At 35.9% G+C, this 18,878-nt stretch overlaps 4 protein-coding genes across 4 annotated transcripts; 1 reads left to right on the top strand and 3 right to left on the bottom strand.

Moving 5' to 3' along the window:
• The first annotated feature begins 4,880 nt into the window (after positions 1–4,880).
• LOC114762657 (NAC domain-containing protein 2-like) lies at positions 4,881–6,099 on the top strand. Its single transcript, XM_028952190.1, has 3 exons — positions 4,881–5,055; positions 5,169–5,461; positions 5,602–6,099. Exons 1-3 carry the CDS (start codon positions 4,881–4,883, stop codon positions 6,097–6,099), a joined length of 966 nt encoding a protein of 321 aa, XP_028808023.1.
• A 1,009-nt stretch (positions 6,100–7,108) lies between these two features.
• On the bottom strand, positions 7,109–9,728 carry LOC114762631 (syntaxin-71-like). The gene is made up of 8 exons (XM_028952146.1): positions 9,548–9,728; positions 9,111–9,236; positions 8,257–8,419; positions 8,081–8,163; positions 7,894–7,962; positions 7,476–7,520; positions 7,310–7,372; positions 7,109–7,189 (listed from the first exon to the last, which is right to left on the bottom strand). Exons 1-8 carry the CDS (start codon positions 9,701–9,703, stop codon positions 7,109–7,111), a joined length of 786 nt encoding a protein of 261 aa, XP_028807979.1. The 5' UTR covers positions 9,704–9,728.
• Positions 9,729–10,974: 1,246 nt separating this feature from the next.
• LOC114762656 (protein transport protein Sec61 subunit beta-like) lies at positions 10,975–11,304 on the bottom strand. Its single transcript, XM_028952189.1, has one exon. The coding sequence runs from the start codon at positions 11,302–11,304 to the stop codon at positions 10,975–10,977; it is 330 nt and encodes a 109-aa protein (XP_028808022.1).
• A 1,421-nt stretch (positions 11,305–12,725) lies between these two features.
• On the bottom strand, positions 12,726–17,034 carry LOC114762683 (MLO-like protein 6). Its single transcript, XM_028952223.1, has 15 exons — positions 16,857–17,034; positions 16,718–16,775; positions 16,390–16,634; positions 16,111–16,227; positions 15,954–16,014; positions 15,745–15,833; positions 14,975–15,049; positions 14,660–14,754; positions 14,444–14,493; positions 14,247–14,287; positions 13,987–14,160; positions 13,817–13,852; positions 13,657–13,724; positions 13,487–13,547; positions 12,726–13,381 (listed from the first exon to the last, which is right to left on the bottom strand). The coding sequence occupies exons 1-15, from the start codon at positions 16,980–16,982 to the stop codon at positions 12,938–12,940; spliced, it is 1,740 nt and encodes a 579-aa protein (XP_028808056.1). The 5' UTR covers positions 16,983–17,034; the 3' UTR covers positions 12,726–12,937.
• Between the last annotated feature and the right edge of the window lie 1,844 nt (positions 17,035–18,878).

Genomic DNA, 18,878 nt, shown 5'->3' with positions numbered 1-18,878 from the left:
GGGTGGCGCCGTCCGAGAGGTCTCACTGGTCGAGAGTGGTGAGAGCCCACTCGATAAAAGTGTTGACCACGAAAGATGCTGTGTTCCTCTTTTGTTATCGTTTATCAAGCGCGTCCACACACATAGATACATATTTTTTATGTGACAAAAATTCAAGATGGCATTAAACAAATAAAAAGGTCTGGGAAAACATATTATAAGGTCATATAAAAAAGAATATATTAAAAAAAATCTCACAACAAATGAACAGTATTCAATAGCAAATTTCAGTATAAAAAAATAACAAAAAATCATCTTGTTATACTTTTTTTTTTTTTTGGTGATTTTATCCTATTTGTGATTTCCCCAGAAGATATTGCATCGTTACTCAATTCCTGACATACAAGCCAGGAAACAGTACAAGGAGAATGAAAGCAGGAGATACTAGAGGCCCGACCCGGAAAGAAAGCTAAGTGGAGGATATAGATGCAACATATATTGTAGGTAGAAGAAATTAAATTATTAAATGATTTTTATATATGAATATGTCAGCTATAATAAGTAAGATGAATATATGACTATACAGAAAATAATTAATTAAATATTTTAATGATAAGCCAGCTAAGATCGCTGTCAAAGACTTAATCGATCGATCATGGAGTATCTTTTTTGTCCCGGCAATGTTATTTTTCTTTTCCCCTTCATAGCTTCAATAATTATCTCTTGACGCATGAATATATATATATATATATATATATATGTGCGTTGATCACATGCATGGGCATTAACACACAGCTTAATCCAAAGTTTTGACGACATAGACCAACCTTACAGTACTGCAAGTTTGTGGAATATATAAATTAAATCATTAATTAATTGTGATCAATTAAGTAGCCAGTTTATGGAATACGAGAATAATATTATTGTTGGTTACATAAATTGTGAAGATTATTCATGTAAGAACTAAGAAGTGAACGAGGCATTCCCTCCCGGCCCCATGTTTTGCTTTTATAATATAGTTTTATTTTTAGGGGATGAGAGGTCGGCCAGGCATGTTACCACCTAATCAATAAACTACTAATTAACCAGCCTTTAAACATCCATGCGCACGTAAGTCTGATTTTGAAAGAAAATTATTATATACAATATGTATATTATTGATAGCTAAATTTGCATTATTAGGGTAGGATGAGCTAGAGTGTTATTAAAAACGTGTATTATATGTGCACAATATATATAATCCTACTATTGAATCGAAGACTTTTGGGTTATTTGATTGGGAGATGAAGGAACTGAAGACCGCTGGTGAGTAGTGTTAGAATTTTCAAATACTTTTCGCTGGGCCTTCTTCTTGTACTGCCACGTCAGTTCAAACATTTTAGAGCTTCCTCGTCCAACATGATGGCTTCTACGCAAATTCCTCGTATTTTCCCTTGCTGTGTTCCTCTTTTGTTACACAAAATGCCCCCACAATCCCTTTTCACATCAAAATGATATTGATAAAGACGTCGTGTTTTGGGGTTCTGATCTTCCCTTGTTGGTTAATTCCCCTCAATTAATTAATTTCTAGTAATAGACAAAGCTAAATTATTTCAGTAGTCCCTTATCGAAGACTGTTCCTTCTAATTAGTTAATTAGACAACATGTTTCCAGCCTTATTGTGCTTTCATTTTGTTATGGTTAATTAATTCAAATCTAACTGTAATATATATATATATATATATATATATATCTCAGATAGCTGGTTGCTACGTGCACTGTTTAATTGTTTACCCTATTTGATATTATGTGTACAAGACTTGTCTCCACATTCCACGTGATGACCAACCCAATGATTGCATATTTGCATAACAAAAAGATTAATGTATGTAGCATCTCTAATCAACTTTATTATTACTGTTAACTTCATCTAATTTAACCGCCTAGCTAGGTGTCAATTTAAATGCTGATTTGATTTGATTCCATCTTTTTATATGCGAAGAGAAATGCAACACTTGTATATATCAGCGTGGATAAGAGTTACACACCTAACATTTATTAGTTATTTAATTGATATGAAAACAGAACCTGAATTTTTCATTTTAAAATTGTTGTTAAAGCTTGTATGAGATAAAGATATTCGTGTCGACTTGAATAAACAGTCATCATCGCCAATAATCGTCGCTTGCTAGCCATATATAAAAACCAGGTAGTCACAGGCCAATATAACAATCTGACGCTGGTTTCAACAAATGGCTATATAAATATATATATATATATATAATACTATTCTATTATTTTTAATATAAGAGTTAGTTGACTAATTTGAGTAAATTAATAAAGTTTGTTAAGTTGGTTATTTGTAACAAATATGCATTGTCTTCTCTAGAATACCTTTACTAATCATGTATATTAGTTAGAATTATTATTTTATAGAACATTTAACATATACAACTATTATAATGACTATTTTAGAAAAAAATGAATAAATATAAGAGACAAAATGGGATTAGAGTTTTATATTTAGGACTGAATTAAAATCAAACTAATTCTTATATTAAGGATCGGGACTAATATTTATTACTCATATGAGTGAAGCTTTTGTGTCTTCCACTCAAAGGACATGCATGAAAATTGCTTCTTCAATTTATTTTCTCTGATCTTCTTCAAATATTCGATGCTCATGTTTCGTCTACAATATGTGTTACGGTGATTAAATCACTCTCCTGTTAAGTAAAAATAAAAGATATATGCCAACCGCCTCTAGGCGGAGTGGCACCTAGTGTGTGCGTGTGTTGGTAATATACGGGTTCGATCCCGCCCCTCATGTAACCAAAAAAAAAAAAAAATGCTGTCAAATAAAATTAATCTATTAACTAATTACAATTATAATATTGGATAAATAGGCTGGGGATGAGTTTTATGAATAGACACACACGGGACAATATTCCGTCTGGGCTCCCGTGCGTAACATTCTCGTCTCCCTCGAAAGAGATTATATATATTGATTGGTTAATATAAAATTTAAAAAAATATTAGTGACGGAGACAGACCACCTGCTTGTAAATTATATTAACCCTACAGGTTATTAGAACGTGTGATTAATATACAATTATAGAAGTATTAATTATAACATTGAAAGCCAAATTAACATAAGCTTGCATTCAGAAATATGCTACTATTTCCGGTCTTAATTATAAAATCTTATCTGTACACTATAAATGAAATCTTATAATTAAAATAGAATATAGTATTATATAGACGTACTAATACGCAGGGATAAACAGAGGCATAGAGCAAGCCATCCCGTTCCCTTCCGTCTTCTCTTTTCTTATATTTGTGTAAACTTTGCAAATAAATAATTTCAAAACATTATATTCGTAAAGGAAGAACAAGATGAATAGAGTTGGGTGCGTGTGTGTCACATAGACAATGGGCAGTAAACTCAACAACTCCTGTGGTATGTGTGTGAGCAGTTAATTGGACTGTTAAAATCATGAGCGCACAGCCCACATAATGAGCCAACCCCTTAGATAATAATAATAATTATTATATAGCTATTTTCTTTTTGCCAACTACATGGCTATGGTTTAATCATAATTAAATGTGTCAATTACTCTAATTCACACTTAGTTATTATTATAATTTTCAATATAACTTTCATCTTTGGGATTTAATAATTACGTTGGGGACAAATCACAGACTACTTCAAAGTTGTTGGTAATTTTCCTTTGCCCCAACTACGGGCCGAGTGAAGAAACTTCAGTGGTGAGAAACGAACAAATCTGAGGTGATAATGATCAATTAATAAGCATAATTTACTGGACACTGAAAAATGTACAATTGCTTAAAGCATATTATGACCTTGCCTATGAATACAAAACCCGAAATTTCTGAGAAACAATATGAATGAGAATTTCAGCTTCATGCACAAGGACGTGTAAATTCACACGTGACCGTACATTCACTTTAAACCATAAAAATTCACGTGCGGCGTTGTATAGAACATAAATGTAAATGTGATCAAGTTCGAAGCTTGTCTCGAACCACCAGAATTTGGGCCTCTCCCTATTCTCTAGGCCCATATACAGATCTGCGAACACCTCTTAGGCCCATATGTAGATGGGCTCTCGCCACTTACCCTGGGTTTTATCAGTTTGTGTGAATTATAAATGTTGGCTAATCAAACTCGTCCTCTTTATCAGTTACTTGTCTGCAAGATTCCTACCCATTGTCATTAAATAGACATTATTCTTATTCTCCATCTTTCGCTTCTATCGGTTCAGTCTTGGAAAATGCTTATGGGACGGTATCAACTGTGAGCAGTCAGGTTCATACCTGAGAGCTTGTACTTTTAGCTTCATGCATTACAAACAATAACAGTAACAGCTAAGGACAAGCTTTAATCATTGATTCGTAGCATCTTTTGGTTAGATACAATCGATTACTAGCACGAAAATATAGCTTCCAATGAAAACACATTTCTCTATCACCCCCTACTCATAGTCATGGCGATAGGATTAACTAATGGGCTGGTCATTGGCAACCAAAATAAGTTAAAATTACTTAATACTCCTCATTAAATAAAGTTAAGGACTTCAAAAAAAATCAATTATACCGATAAATTAATTAATTATAATTAAATTGGGAGAAAATGATGACTCAATGGGAGGAGTATAAAATATTTGCAACGCCGCATGATTAAGACATTGATCGTACTGACTTATAATGCCATAATATCATATTATCACTTTCAATTTTTAGTTTCTCTAAGCTGCGATCTATGAATAGGGACAAATTGGTCGCTGCCGCCGTTTTCGCTCAAAACCACACCTACGTGTGTGCGTGTGTGTGCCATGCAAGTGACGATTCTCGTTCTCATATTTATTGCCCATTCGTGTTGAGATTATCGTCTTACGATGATGGCGAAGGATCAAGTGCGATTTAACAACACGTTCCCACCTGGTTTTCGATTCCATCCATCTGATGAGGAACTCATAGTTCATTACTTGAAGAAGAAGATCAACTCGCATCCACTTCCAGCGCCTATCGTTGCTGACATTGATCTTTACAAGTTTAATCCGTGGGAGCTACCTGGTTTGTTCTTCGATTCCCTATTTACTCCTTCTTAGTAATGTCTCTTTTCCAATTAATTTAGCTTAATTAGAAGAAATGAATATATCTTTCCTTTGTGTCTGTAAACTGTGCAGAGAAAGCTTTGTTTGGAGAGGATGAGTGGTATTTCTTTAGCCCCAGAGATAGGAAATATCCAAATGGGTTAAGGCCAAACAAAGCAGCAGCTTCTGGGTATTGGAAAGCCACAGGAACCGACAAGCCAGTTCTCACTTGCTGTGGATCAAAGCTCATAGGAGTGAAGAAAGCTTTGCTTTTCTATTCAGGTCGTCCACCTAAAGGGACTAAGACTGATTGGATCATGAACGAATATAGATTGGCTGACACAATCAGAAAACCTTCTCCTTCTAGATTCAAAGGTTCCATGCGAGTAAGTCTCTATCACACGGAAATGCATCCGTATATATATGCCTCTGTAAAAGCCATAAATAGACTAAAATAACTATGAAATGATGCACAAACGTGTCAAAAAATGCGAATTCTAATGAAGTATACATTATGCGCTGACAGTTGGATGATTGGGTACTATGTCGGGTTCGATATAAAGGCTACTCATCAAATCATAGAGGTGAGAATCAGGAGAGTCAGTGCGGCTCAAAATTATTGAACCTGCCAACGATCACAGATTATCGAATATTAGCTTCTGCTTTTGCCGATGAACCTAAGCTTCCCTCATCTGACCACATGTCTGGCATGAACTTTGGAAGCAGCAAAGGCGACACTTACACTTCAGTGAGTCCTCAGATGACAATCCCTTTGTTGGACTACAACAGTTGCTTCGACTCGCTGAAAAGAGCGTCTAATATCGAGGATAGTCGACGTGGAAATTTCATTTCTTTTAACCGTAGCAAGCCAAACCCTGAGAACAAGATTGATAATCTTCCAGACACAAACTGCTATAGCCAAAGTCTTTGTAATGAGGGAGCTCCTGGCCCCAGAACACTAGATCCCGCCATCAATTTTCAAGAACTCAATGAATTACCCTTCACAGGGGGGTTCATGCAATGAAGCAAGTGATTAGACGTAAGCCAGCCGATGATCAAGACTCCAAGTTTCAAGTGAATCATTGTATGCATATCATTATTCTTGCTACCACCAGAAACATGGGACAATAACTAAGATTACAAGGTTATCATATATTCATGAGATTACTTAGTAAACATGAATCAAACAGGGCCGGATAAATAAGCTCATACTTCGGCTGCGCTGCTGTCAGGGGAGAACGAGTGGGTAAGATTATTCGTGTATTCATAATGTCTGAGCCAAACAAACAAGCTCATTGTTTGGCTCCTGTTTGGATGAGATTGGCAAACTCATTCATTGATGATATGTACTTTACTTTATAGAGGTTGCACTTTGCAATCTCAAATAGATTAATTAATATTATACTTAGCAATTACATTTTCCATCCAACTGGCCTTGTGTGTTAAATTATATGACTGAGCAGAAAATTTTCAGTTAGAAGTTGCAGTGCGACAAGTCATTGTGAACTTATTAGTAAGCATCATAATTATTATATGCAGACATCGAAATGTCACTTTGGAGAAATATGGATGAAAAAGGTATGTAAAAGAAAGAGTCATGACATTTTCCATCCAAACATTATACTACACTACTGGGCAATTACGAAGCACATTGATAACATATATGGAACTTGCCATCAGAAACATAAAAGATAAGGAAAATGAAAAAAGTTACACAGGAAGTCCAAGAAAACGTAAGAATGCATGTAAAGCCATGGTGCAATTAGTGGAAGCCTTCCTGATCAAGTCACTGCCTCAGTACACTGTATCAAGTAGAAAAATGTTTAATTAGGAACGTAAGAGACAGAAAGGGAGAATATAGAGTTAGCAAGAAGCAAAAGTCGCGCTAAAAAAACTAAATCAGTAGAGTATTTTCAAATTTTACAGAGGCATGTGATTTAAGAAGTGGGCTTGCAAGGTGTAAACAGTAAAAGGATGCCAATGGAGTAGGACACTTGGATCTTCGAAAGATTGATGAACTTCTCAATCCCAACTTACTTGTATATGTAGGAAACGATGCCCAGGAGAACACACAGCAGAATGATGTCAATGCAAAAATTTCGACTAGACCTCACCTGTAAGGGGAACAAAAAAATGTTAATTATATTGGAAATATTGAGCCGCCCACCCCGAAAGATCTTTTCTTTTTCTTTTTTTTTTTAAAAAAAAGCAGAACAATTAATCACGCCAGAAACCTCGTTGAGAGTTTTCCTCAGCCTCGTGTTATTATTTCTAAGCTCGGATGTGGCCTTATCGACCTGTATATTAAACGCAAAGCACATGAAACGTATTCATGAAAAACTTTCACTCTCATTTCATGAAACAATCTAGTTGATAGAACTGAGGTTTTTTTTTCCTCACCTTTGTACCAATTTCATCCATTAATGGAACTTGCCGGTCCAATTCCTGAATTTAAACCCAAAAAAGAGAACGGTTATTATCTTGGACTTCTAACCTACTAAAAGACTTTTTTGAAATGCACAACATGTCGAAACTACATTAAAGCACCCCCATGGCACATAAAACTGCAGATAGAGACCCTAAGCAACACAATCAGTCGGTTGCAACTGGCACAAACGAAGGTGCATGGCCCCTCTCCCCGTTGAGTTTAAATGCAAACTAACCTATCATGGAATACACATACATAAACAAGGACCCAATCCATTCTGGGCCTAATATTTGAAACAAGACTTACCATCCAATGAAGTCCCGAGTTATGTTCCAATAATTATTAATGCTAATCTACAATAAAATTTATTAAAATTCCAAAACAACCAACCTCATTCATATCGAGGGCCAAATTCTTCAACGTATCCAATCCTTCTGATATGATATCAAGCCCTTCATCCTGTTTTGTTTTAAATCATGTAAGATAACAGATCAGCTGGCGAGAAATGCCTTTAATTAGCCGTAAATTTCTAGCCCTTCCAAATTAGTTGAAATTAATAGCAATGAGTCTTACATGCCTGTTTCATTTTTCGCATCTCATACTCTGATCTAAACTGACTTGATTCTTCTGTTTGTTGGTAATATAAATCGTCCTTGTATCCTTCTGAGGTTGGGAATGTTAAACAGATATTATTAAATATAAAATGAAAACAAATAAAAGTCAAATGCATTTAGCATCTGCTGTACTGGTCACCTGACGAATCAAACATGATATTAGGATGAGATGAGGGAGAAACACCCCCTGCAGCTTGATTAGCTGCACCAGTGATACCATCTGGTATTGCTTGAATCCTTTCTGGCAATGCTAAAACCATATCATTTCGAATGGCCATGTCTTCACTTGTGAGACCCTTAACCTGTTATCGATAGAATTGGAATTTTAATTACAGACGGAGGCAAAAGCAGTCTTTTTCAATTTTTATTGACCAAAGATACCCAACGCATAATCAATCCGTACAAATAAAACTTTCCCACTTCTTCTGAGTAAGCTAATCCCCATTGGTTGCCATTTCTGCCCTTCTTAGAAGATGGCTTGACCGATTTTAATTGACAGATGAGGCAAAACCATCAAAACATAGCAATTTTTTCTTAAGTAGATTTAGTGATCATTGCTAGAAATCGTACACAGATACAAAATAAAATTTTAGGAAGTGTATGAAGAGATGATGTAAATGGAAAATCTGAAAGAAAACCTCAGAGCTTCAGGATGCATGTAACCAGTAAGGCAACATTACATATCATGCACTGGAATATGTCTTCTCCAAGCTCTATGATTTGCTTGGCTTATGCTGATATGCTTATTTTTCAGTCAATGAACAATTAAGCTAAAAGTCTTTCCTTCCACACACACACACACACAGAGACAAAAGACAGGAACCATCCCCACAAAACCATTAATAGGAAGTAAAATCAAGAGGTAAAGAAAATGAAAGGAATGAGAATTAACAATGCATCAGTAGTCAATGCATGTGTCGTATTCAAACCCATCTATAAATTAAAAAGCTGAGTAATTCCAGTGTGCCCTCAAACTTTTCAAACAGGATTTACCTTCTTCTGCGCCAGTTTACGAAGCTTAGGGACTTCATCCATGAGTCGAGCTTTTGTTCGACGAACTTCCGCATTCAATGCCGCTGCAGATGCCCTGTTCTTCTCATTAGAAGCAATCTCTGATTTCTGCATTAAAATGAATAATAATATTTCATAAAGACCTCGAGTTGGATCTGCTCTACAATGCGTTAAATTCCATGCATATTGTTTCCGCCAGAGTCAATTTTCAATGACTTCATCTTCATCCATGGATCAATCATAACTTGATAAATTCTAAATTCTAAAGATAACAGAGAAAATGCGTACTTTATTGCGCAAATGACATTTGTGAAATCTTAAAAAGCGGAAATATCAGGACCTCATTTTCTACCAATTATAAGCAACGAGATGAAGAACACGATTACAAAAGAAACCAAAAGGGAGAGAAACAAACAAACATTAAGGGCGGCTTGGATGTTGCTTTCCACGGCAGCGTAGAGGCGAGCAAAGGCATCATCACCGTAGGCATTGAGCTCCCGCTGCTTATCGATGTCATATTTCTCGTATTTCTGGCATATGGAATCGACGCGGAAGATAATATCAATGACGCTCATGTTTTCTGTACAGTTTCATGCGATGAAAATCTGGAACAGTTGACAAGGAATCGATACGATTGGGTTCTGAGAGAGAAGGCTGTGGGATTCCTCTCTGATTCATGAAAAGCTTCTTCGCATTCTTCGATTACCATACCAAAAGGCCCTTCACCGAAAAGAACGCTTCCACAAGTGATTTGGCCATCCACAGTGACGATAGCGTGGCATTAATCATCGTTTTCTAGCTTCTTTTTTCGCGGGTACTTGTTTCTTCTATTTTTAACTTTTCCTCGTTAAACGGCTATATGTATTGGTCATATTATACACACACACACACACACACATTGCTCGAAACTCGAATACAGTACAATTTACGATTGAATCGGTTGACCATAATACGATAGAAAGAGTTGGATTTAGATTCTAATTTTTAATCAAATAACTTTAAATTGACATATAATGCTTTGAACTGATTTATCATTTTATTTTTAACCCTTCGATTTCCTTCTGATTTATAAAATATTAACATCATAGCCATCATATCAAAATCTTAGCTTGTATATCTTCTCTGTTTGATCGATAATACAAAACTTTTGAATTTTGAGTAGATCATTTTCACACTTTAAAATTGAATCATGATGTCTATGAAGCTTTTCAATTTTTGAAAGAAGTACAGTCTATAATAAGAATTATCCACTCATGACTTAAAGCAAAAAAATTGATTTTTATAAAAAAAAAAGAATAAAGTTAATGAGTTGATATCATTTACGAGACATATTTTATCAATTAATGGAGTTGGAGTTTATCAATACCGCCAACAACTTAATCAAGTCCTCCAATAATGTTAATGTTGTGTTCTCTTTCATTGTTGGTTTTGTTTCTGGCTTTCTACGTTAAATCATCGCAACTACGTACTCCTATTGCCAAATCTTCAACCTTCACGAACTAAAACAACAAATCCAGTGCCTGACAACAATCAAGAAGTTCAAATATAAACCTTTTTTTGGTAGCTTGGCATTGAAAAATAAGGACGTACGTGATTTGGATTGGTTTGAGTCATAATTAATTGCTGAATATTGCATGCCATAAAGTGGAATATAATGTGGCAGTAACGCCAAAACTAACTTCGGCTGAGCCATATTCCCTTCTGAAAATAACAAACTCTAATCTAAGAAAGAAGGAAGCAAAACGAAAAACAGGTTTTTCCGTCACCCAGAGGAGGAGAACCGAAAATGGCGCGCTTCCCTAACGGATCTCTCAACTGTAAATTCAGGGGATCCACGCGCGTCATCTCAATCGCTGCCAGATCGAGAGCGGTAGAGCTTGCCAAACACGTGCAGAGCCGTAACGAATCCGATGAAGCACAGGCTCATCACCAGCACCATAGTCGGCGAAATATTCAGCCCCGGGGCGTCGTCTGTGTAGAACCTTAACATGTTGGCGCCAGCTCCAGAACCACCTCCGACTCCGCTGCCGGAGCTGCTTCCTGCACCACCAGCTCCTGTCATGCGACGGCGGCGCATGCCAGCTGTGGCGGCAGCAGAGCCACGTGGAGCCATGACTCCTGGGCGGGCGGTCGATGCCATGGTGGCGGATTGAGATTGAGATGCCCCTCTCGCCATGGTCGTAGAGCAGCGAATTTCGCCGAGGGAGCAATAACGGGGGGAAAATAGGGCTGTTTGAATTACGAGTGAGAGAAAACAGAGACTTTCATATAAGGAGGAGAAGGGCGTGTGATGGCATGGGATGATTTCCTCTCAAACAACTTAATTTTTATACTTGTTCATGCTCTTTTTATATTAACTAAGATATAATAAATTCACTGTTATTTTAAAAATCTAATATATTGTGTTTAAGTCCAGTCTTTATTGTTCGTTAAGTCTTTCAAATTTAATTTGGGATTATTTTGCTTATTATCCTGACAATATGTTTATGCGTTCCAATTACAATAGTACTAATAATAACTATTAAGCTTATTATTCTTCCATGGAAATCAAAGAATTAAATATCGATCGACCGCATAATATCTAGTAATTTTTATTTGTTTATCGTTATATATGTTGTTTATATTTTTTTTTCGTGCTATTAATAGCTCTATTGAAATGCATTGCTGATGCTAATTGAGGTCCTCGTAAAATGTTATTGCTGATTGTATTATTAAACAATAATGTGTGTGTGTGTGTGTGTGTGTGTAGTTGACACATATGGTCAGCAATGTGATATGGATTGGAACATTTACGTTCTTTCAAGGCCATAGCCATTAATTATTAATTACACGGCCAAAATTACCTCCGGCCATTTGGTCTGTGTGCTGCATTTAAATTTATATAAGTAGGAGGTTCGAGCGGGCAGTGAAGAAAGAGAAATTATTATTGATTACACAGCATGTGTGGGGGGGGGTTTAAATATATTACTCCCTCCAATCTTAAATATAAAACCCATTTTATAGTATAAATTGCACTACAAAATAGGTCTTATATTTAGAACCGGAGGAGCATTAACTATTAATCAAAATACTTAGGACTAACTGGAGTGATAATATAGACATGTAAGATGATGAATAGGCAGTGATCAAATCAAATGTTCTGATTAAAAGAGCAGCCATATCTAGCTTCTCAATATACATAGCATATTTGATACTAACTGAAAAGACACGATAATATATCACTTGACCCTTAATTCTAGTTGTTAGTTTAATATTGGTTTGATCACCTAATCAAGAGTTTAAAAGAGTATTGATGCTCCTCCTGGTCCTATTTATAGGGCAGAAAGAAAAGACATTTTTTAATCTTATTTATAGGATATTAAGAAAAATTTTATATATAGATGTACAATATTATCCTTTATTTATTACTGTGTTAACTTTATTTTCATGAGGTGTAATATATATTAAATAGAAATAAAGTTAAAAAGTTATTGAATTTTTAATGAGAATTAATACAGTTTAAAATTTTTCTTAATCTGTACAAAACATGTTAGAAGTTACTTATAAATAGAATCAGAGAAGTATTTTTTTTTTTTTAAAAAAAAAGATACCAGAATGTGAATGAAAGATTGTGATGGAACTATTGTCCCTGACACATAAATGTTTAGACAAGAGTATACTCGTATAAACGTTTTACAAATATGAATATAAGATGTGCACACAGATAAAATTGGCTCGAAGCTCTCCCGACACATTCACAAAACCGGGAATTCTTTTCGCCTGCAATATGCATGTAGGCCTGCATTCGGAAGTTGATTATTATAGGCACTTCACTGGGAAAGGAAATTCGTACGTTTGTCAAAGGAGAATTCTTTGGTAGGGGCAATATCAATCTCATGTTGAGGTACGTTAATGGAGGAAGGCGATCGAATTTCAGGTTGACGGTGACGGCGTTGAGGCTCCATTTCCACTTGCTGCTGCTGATAACTAGACGAAGAAGCCACATTAACCTTATTCATGTAATGCGGTGGAGATGCAGAATAATCAGCTTCCACGCTTGATCTCCTGGGAGACGTGTGGACGCTGATGTTTTCCACTTCACTCCGGTGGTATCTTAAGAGAGACGCCGGAGACATGGGCGGCGACGGCGTTTCCGACGCCGTTCCCACTGAACCACGCCTCCTCTTAACCTCCCTCCTGGCTTTGTGGTGCCATTTCCTGAGTGCCGCCACTACTCTTTCGCTAAATATCGTCGCCCTCATGCTCGATCCCATCTGCATGCACACGTTATTTCATCTCATATTTAATCACTCTAATTTTGAACTTTGATTATTTTGAAATTTCTGAGACTGATCATCAACTATATATATATAATATACCTGCGTTACGAGAGCATACAGAGGAAGCGTGACGTAGCTGCAGAGGATTTGAACGAAGACCCTAAACATGTATATACACACACATCACCAATATATTAACAGTGTGTGTGCGCAGTATATATATGAAATTAACTGTGATTCTGATGAAAATGAGATGTGTTTCTACTTACCCCATCGTGATTCTGATGATCAAGTCTTCCTTTTGTGAATGAAAGCAAGGTTTCCCCCCGAATTGTAACTGATGACGACAACAAAATTGAAAGCATCTATCAGATAGTGTCAACTTCTTCATCATCACATAATAAAGTGGAAAGGGGAAGTAAGTATTACCTCACTCCAGGAAAAGAAAGCGAGCTGGAAAGCATTCTGTACGTTTAGGACACAAGGCCGGGGAATATTTAAAAACAGGATTAGTATAAGAGGAATAGGATCATGCCGTTTAGTTAATATATATGTTGATGTTGATAGGGGAATAAGGAACAAAAGTATAAGATGAGTACCTGAAAGAGCACAAAGTGGATGAGGTAGAGAAGGAGGCGAGGTCGATTGAACCAGAAGAGGTCATCCCCTGGTTGCACGAGTGGCACCCCCTTCACCACGTCTCCTCTCTCTTCGATCTTAAGTCCCATTTTTGTTATTATCACTTGAAGCTTCGTCCCCACCAACAATATTATCTACATTTATAAATATTCACCAATGATTATTAATAAATTTTCACCAACATTTTTCTTCAACTCACAACCCAACCCATTTCACTTACCACCAAAGGGATAAATGGAAACCACAGATACGCGTACCATCCTGTTCATATTTGGCATTATATCTATCAGTACCATTCACTCTGTGCGTGTGTAATTACTTCTCCAATTACATAATTCTACGATGGTGCCATATATGACTCGAATGTATAATATAATGACAAGTTAAATTAAAATGTTGGTAATTGTAGTTACTTACCGTGAGTGTTAGAAAGGAGGAACAAGACAGCAAAGGCCCAGATTGGAGGACTAAAAATTAGAAATAATGGATCATCATGTTAGTTATTAGAAGTTTATTTGCTCGTCAAATTAAGAACGAAAATGGCATTGGCTTAGCTAGCTATAAATGTACAGGACGTGTTGAATATAGCAGCAGTACACAAGTTTGTCTTGAGCCTGCAAATTAAGTACAAACCTGATTCCCACGACGACTTTGAAGTCTTCTTCTAAAGACCTCTTTATATATTTCCGAAAATCGAAGCTCTCTTGACTCTGAGGCGATAAATGTGCCTGGATATATTTCATGAAATTAAGTTCTCCATTTTCTTAGTGAAATAAATGGAACTAGGCCCAAGATTATTCCAATCTTTTTTTAATATGTCCTTGCAAATTAAAATAATTTTCTACAAGTTTAAAAACAACAGGTGCATGATCGTTTGTTGTTTTAATAATGTAGAACCTAAACTGATGGGGTATGGCCTGGGGTTAAAATTAGTGGGAGAAGAATTACCATCATAAAGCCATGTCTCAGGGTTAAGTAATCTACTTTAGGAACTGACCTCACGAACTGTCTGAAGAAACAAACCTGCATCACAATTAAGTGGTTTAATTTGGGGGGAAAATAAAACCAAAAAAAAAACGAAGAGAAAAGAAATAATGCTTTGTGCAAGCAGCTCAAATAGGAAAAAAAAAAAAAACAACGAAAGTGATCATCACACGCGAATAAGCAAGTAACTAATTCCTTTGAAGCTGAGTGTTCAATTTTTTAATTAACTTGACAACCTTAAAGTCGCCAACGTACGGGACCATATATAGAGGGATTTATGTACAATTATTGTTTGGCGAATACTGCACGGCACGTTGATGCTGACTTTTAGATATAATTACAAGAGTATAGCCTTGAACAGTACTCATAATGGGCACAACAGATTAGTTGTCTTCAATATATAATAAATGATACTCCCAAAAGAAGTGAAATGTGTTCAAATGCCACCCAAACAGTTTTCCCATTCTGGGCCGTTATTGACTTATTAATTAAACAACAACAATATCAATATTTTTCTTATTGACTTATTTAATTGTTTGGACGTTGACAGGTTGGATGATTCCACGTACCTCCCTCTTATTTATTTATTTATCATTTAACATCATATCTTATAGCATAAGCTAATATAAAGACCAGAACATAACTATATATTTACGCAGCATCCATATTTTTTTCCTCAACATTTTTAAACAGTGCATGAGAGAGAGAGAGGGAGAGTTAATCAAGTGACGTACAATCCAAATGAGGAGAGGAGTTTTCGTCCAACAGCTCAAGTGCCTTCTTCCGAATGAAGTGTCCTTTGCAAATCTGAATCGCTCTGGATCTGCTGTCACGTGTGTGTGTGTGTGTGTTTAAATATTCAAATAATTAAACACTGCATCCTAAGGTATAAATATAATATTAATTTTTGATTCACATGTGTATGTTAAATGCAAACACTGACCGTTCGTAAACTGGTACTCAAGTGTTCTTGTTTCCTCTTCCCATCGCTTCCACCTTCTCATCTATACATATAAAGTTAAAACGATCAAACAGTAAATTTGCAATATCATCTAGAGACACCAATTGCAAGTCAATCGTCGTGCTATGTATTTACGAACCTTAGCACGACCCAAAGCCAGAGTGAGGATGCAGTAAAGCACATGAAAACAAGCGAGCACGAAGATAAATATATGCAGCTGATGAATCCCATCTGACGACACAAACGCTACTTTGCCCTGCCATTAATTAAACAAGATTAATATCAGTGAATCCTCTTGTATAATTACGTCCAATTAAGTATGTGTTTCCTAATGTAAATTATATATGGATGGTTGGTTTGGCTTATAATTCGGATGCCTATATCAGTTATCATCATATATTTACACTTACACACGCACCTCCGCACAATTGTCGTCTCCTCCTCCGGCTGCCAAAACACGCCGGCTTTTTTCACCCTTGGAATCAAGTAACGCCGCCAGCAATCTCCGGCCGGTGGTCTCGGTATCTTCCGAGTCTTGTGCCTCGTCTTCGTCGTCGCTGCAGGGGTGCCACGTGTTTGCCACTTTTTCTGGTATGCATATTCTTGTTATAAGACTCTGTCCTACCGTCAGCAGCAACGATATGAACCCTAGTAACATCAGCTCTGCACCAGTATTTATCCAAGTAAGCAGCGAATTTAACTAAGAAAAGTTGCCCAAAACCTGAATGTGTGTGTGTAGTTCGAACCTGATTTGATCTTTTCCAGTGACTCGTATAGAGCTTTCTTCTTCTTCTTCTTCAACCACTGCAGTATTCCGTCGCTAAGATTTCAGTATAATTCTGAGGCATTTTATGAACTTGATTGTGGAGCGGTAATTGTACATACCATTGCCATGAGATGTATGATATGCTCGATGATTATGGAAATTAAGATTAAAACAAAACACACAACAGCCACCGCCCACGTCGGCGTTTGCTCTAAGTTTCTTCCTCCGCCGCTTCCTCCTGCCATAGCTCTGATCCTCTGTGATTGCACAGTTCAGAAACCAAATACACAAAAATAAGAAGCCAGGTCTATATATAAGATCGCGGAAGCAGATAGATGCGCCAAATGGAAGTTCGAAGTATTAACGGTGGTTAATAAAAATATGACGGGTGCGTGAGCGAAAATTTTTGAAAGGTTGAATTGTTATTAACCCATTTTAACTATATGGCAAGAAAAACATTATTAAAGATGTAATCAAAAGAGACTAGTTACTTGAAACGGCAATAATTTCCTCTTCATATTATTATAATATTTCGAGAATGCTGAATATTGATTTTTTCGATTTCTTCCTTGAGGAAAAAAGAAATAAATAAGATAAGGAGGACCAAGTTGGAAAGAGTTGACTTGAAATGCGAAGAAACGTTAAATGGGCGACCAAAAAGATTTGTAATTAAATATATATAAGTTGAAATATCCTTTGGATTACTGAAGTTTAAAAGATGTTAATTATTAGAACAGTGATTAAGACGCATGCTAATTGTACTGGATCTCACAAGTGAAATAATGTTCATTAAGAGATGACTATTCAAGCCAAAAGATTTGAATGGATGAAATGGGGCGAATGTAAATCGGGGAAATGGCAGGAATTTTCTCTGGAAATTTAAAATCAACAGGCTACAAAGAGGTGCTCTGTTCATAATCAAATGCATGAATGCTTCAAGTTAGACTAACTATATGAAGCAGAAGAAATAATTTTATTTCATGAATTCCTGTTTGTGTATAGTAGACCGAAATTTGAGTGCCCAATCTCGGCTTGCAAATGAAGCGTACAACAGAAATGCACGGACGTTAGAATATTATAGATACTACCTCGAGTTGTCAATATAGGAGTTAGCTTGACTAATTTGAGCCGATTAAAAAATTAGTTAGGTTAATTATTTGTAATAAATAAGCATTCTTTCTTAAAATATCATTACTAATCATATATATTAGCTAAAATTATTATCTGATAAAATTTTTAATATGTACAATTATTACAAGGATTACCTTAACAAATTAAAAAATACATAAATATAAGAGATAAAGTGAATTAAAATCTTATATATAAAATTAAATTAAATGTGATGAACCTAACTTTTTATATTAAATGTCAACCTAACTTTTATATTAAATACAGGACCCGGTGCATTTGAAGCGTTCATATCGACGTAAAGGACGAATGGGCAAATGTAATTACCCACCGTCATGTTTTGAACCCAACTGCGATTGCGGGCGTAACTATTTTGATTTCACCATCATTCACCGCCGACTTTTTCTAAAAATAAATTTTTATATTGTAACTAAATGGTTATCATTGCATTGTTTTCTAACTTCTAAATAGTAACTGACTCCTCTTTTTGGAATTTTATGTTTCACGTGCTTTGTTCATGGTAACGTGATACTATTAACATTTTTAGATATTCAAATTCTTCGTCTGACCTATAACATTGAAAATATCAAAATAAACGTTTCAGCTAACCAATGGGTTGGACTCACTTACAAGCTATGTGCAGCCGCATGTTGGGTCAGGTACAACTTTGGCCACGCTTTTTAACCACTTAGAAATTAGCTTCAAATTTCATGCTTTGCTCTGGTAGGGATGTCTCTCCCCCAACACCGCAATGATCTCAAAAATCGAATTTGTTCCTCTTGATAAACTTGTGCGGACCGGACCATTCCATCGCTTGAGTCCTGGAGCAAGGGTAAAAAATATAGGGTTATTAAAGATATTAAAAGTTGCATTCAATCCTATGAAATAATTTAGCCATCTAATCAACAAGGAAAATTTGTATCTCTCGATGTATGATGAATTTGACCTGCTAATTTCTATGAACTAATAACGTTTTAAATTAGATAACAATTGCAATGATATGTTAGTTAACG

Source organism: Neltuma alba, unplaced genomic scaffold (assembly GCF_004799145.2).
Source record: "Neltuma alba isolate B1F8T4 unplaced genomic scaffold, ASM479914v2 tig00011239_pilon, whole genome shotgun sequence".
NCBI classification, from domain to species: Eukaryota; Viridiplantae; Streptophyta; class Magnoliopsida; order Fabales; family Fabaceae; genus Neltuma; species Neltuma alba.
This window is presented reverse-complemented; position numbering and strand designations above follow the sequence as displayed.

Excerpts from the sequence above, each read along its gene's own strand:
- LOC114762683 (XM_028952223.1), bottom strand. The coding sequence starts at position 16,982 with ATGGCAGGAGGAAGCGGCGGAGGAAGAAACTTAGAGCAAACGCCGACG. Across the intron at positions 16,635-16,717 it reads ACTGGAAAAGATCAAATCAG|AGCTGATGTTACTAGGGTTC; the intron begins GTTCGAACTACA and ends ATACTGGTGCAG. Across the intron at positions 15,050-15,744 it reads CTCCTCTCCTCATTTGGATT|GTTTGTTTCTTCAGACAGTT; the intron begins GTACGTCACTTG and ends ATTGTGATGCAG.
- LOC114762631 (XM_028952146.1), bottom strand. The coding sequence starts at position 9,703 with ATGAGCGTCATTGATATTATCTTCCGCGTCGATTCCATATGCCAGAAA. Across the intron at positions 8,420-9,110 it reads GTAAACTGGCGCAGAAGAAG|GTTAAGGGTCTCACAAGTGA; the intron begins GTAAATCCTGTT and ends TATCGATAACAG. Across the intron at positions 8,164-8,256 it reads TATCATGTTTGATTCGTCAG|GATACAAGGACGATTTATAT; the intron begins GTGACCAGTACA and ends CAACCTCAGAAG.
- LOC114762656 (XM_028952189.1), bottom strand. The coding sequence starts at position 11,304 with ATGGCGAGAGGGGCATCTCAATCTCAATCCGCCACCATGGCATCGACC.
- LOC114762657 (XM_028952190.1), top strand. The coding sequence starts at position 4,881 with ATGGCGAAGGATCAAGTGCGATTTAACAACACGTTCCCACCTGGTTTT. Across the intron at positions 5,056-5,168 it reads TAATCCGTGGGAGCTACCTG|AGAAAGCTTTGTTTGGAGAG; the intron begins GTTTGTTCTTCG and ends TAAACTGTGCAG. Across the intron at positions 5,462-5,601 it reads GATTCAAAGGTTCCATGCGA|TTGGATGATTGGGTACTATG; the intron begins GTAAGTCTCTAT and ends ATGCGCTGACAG.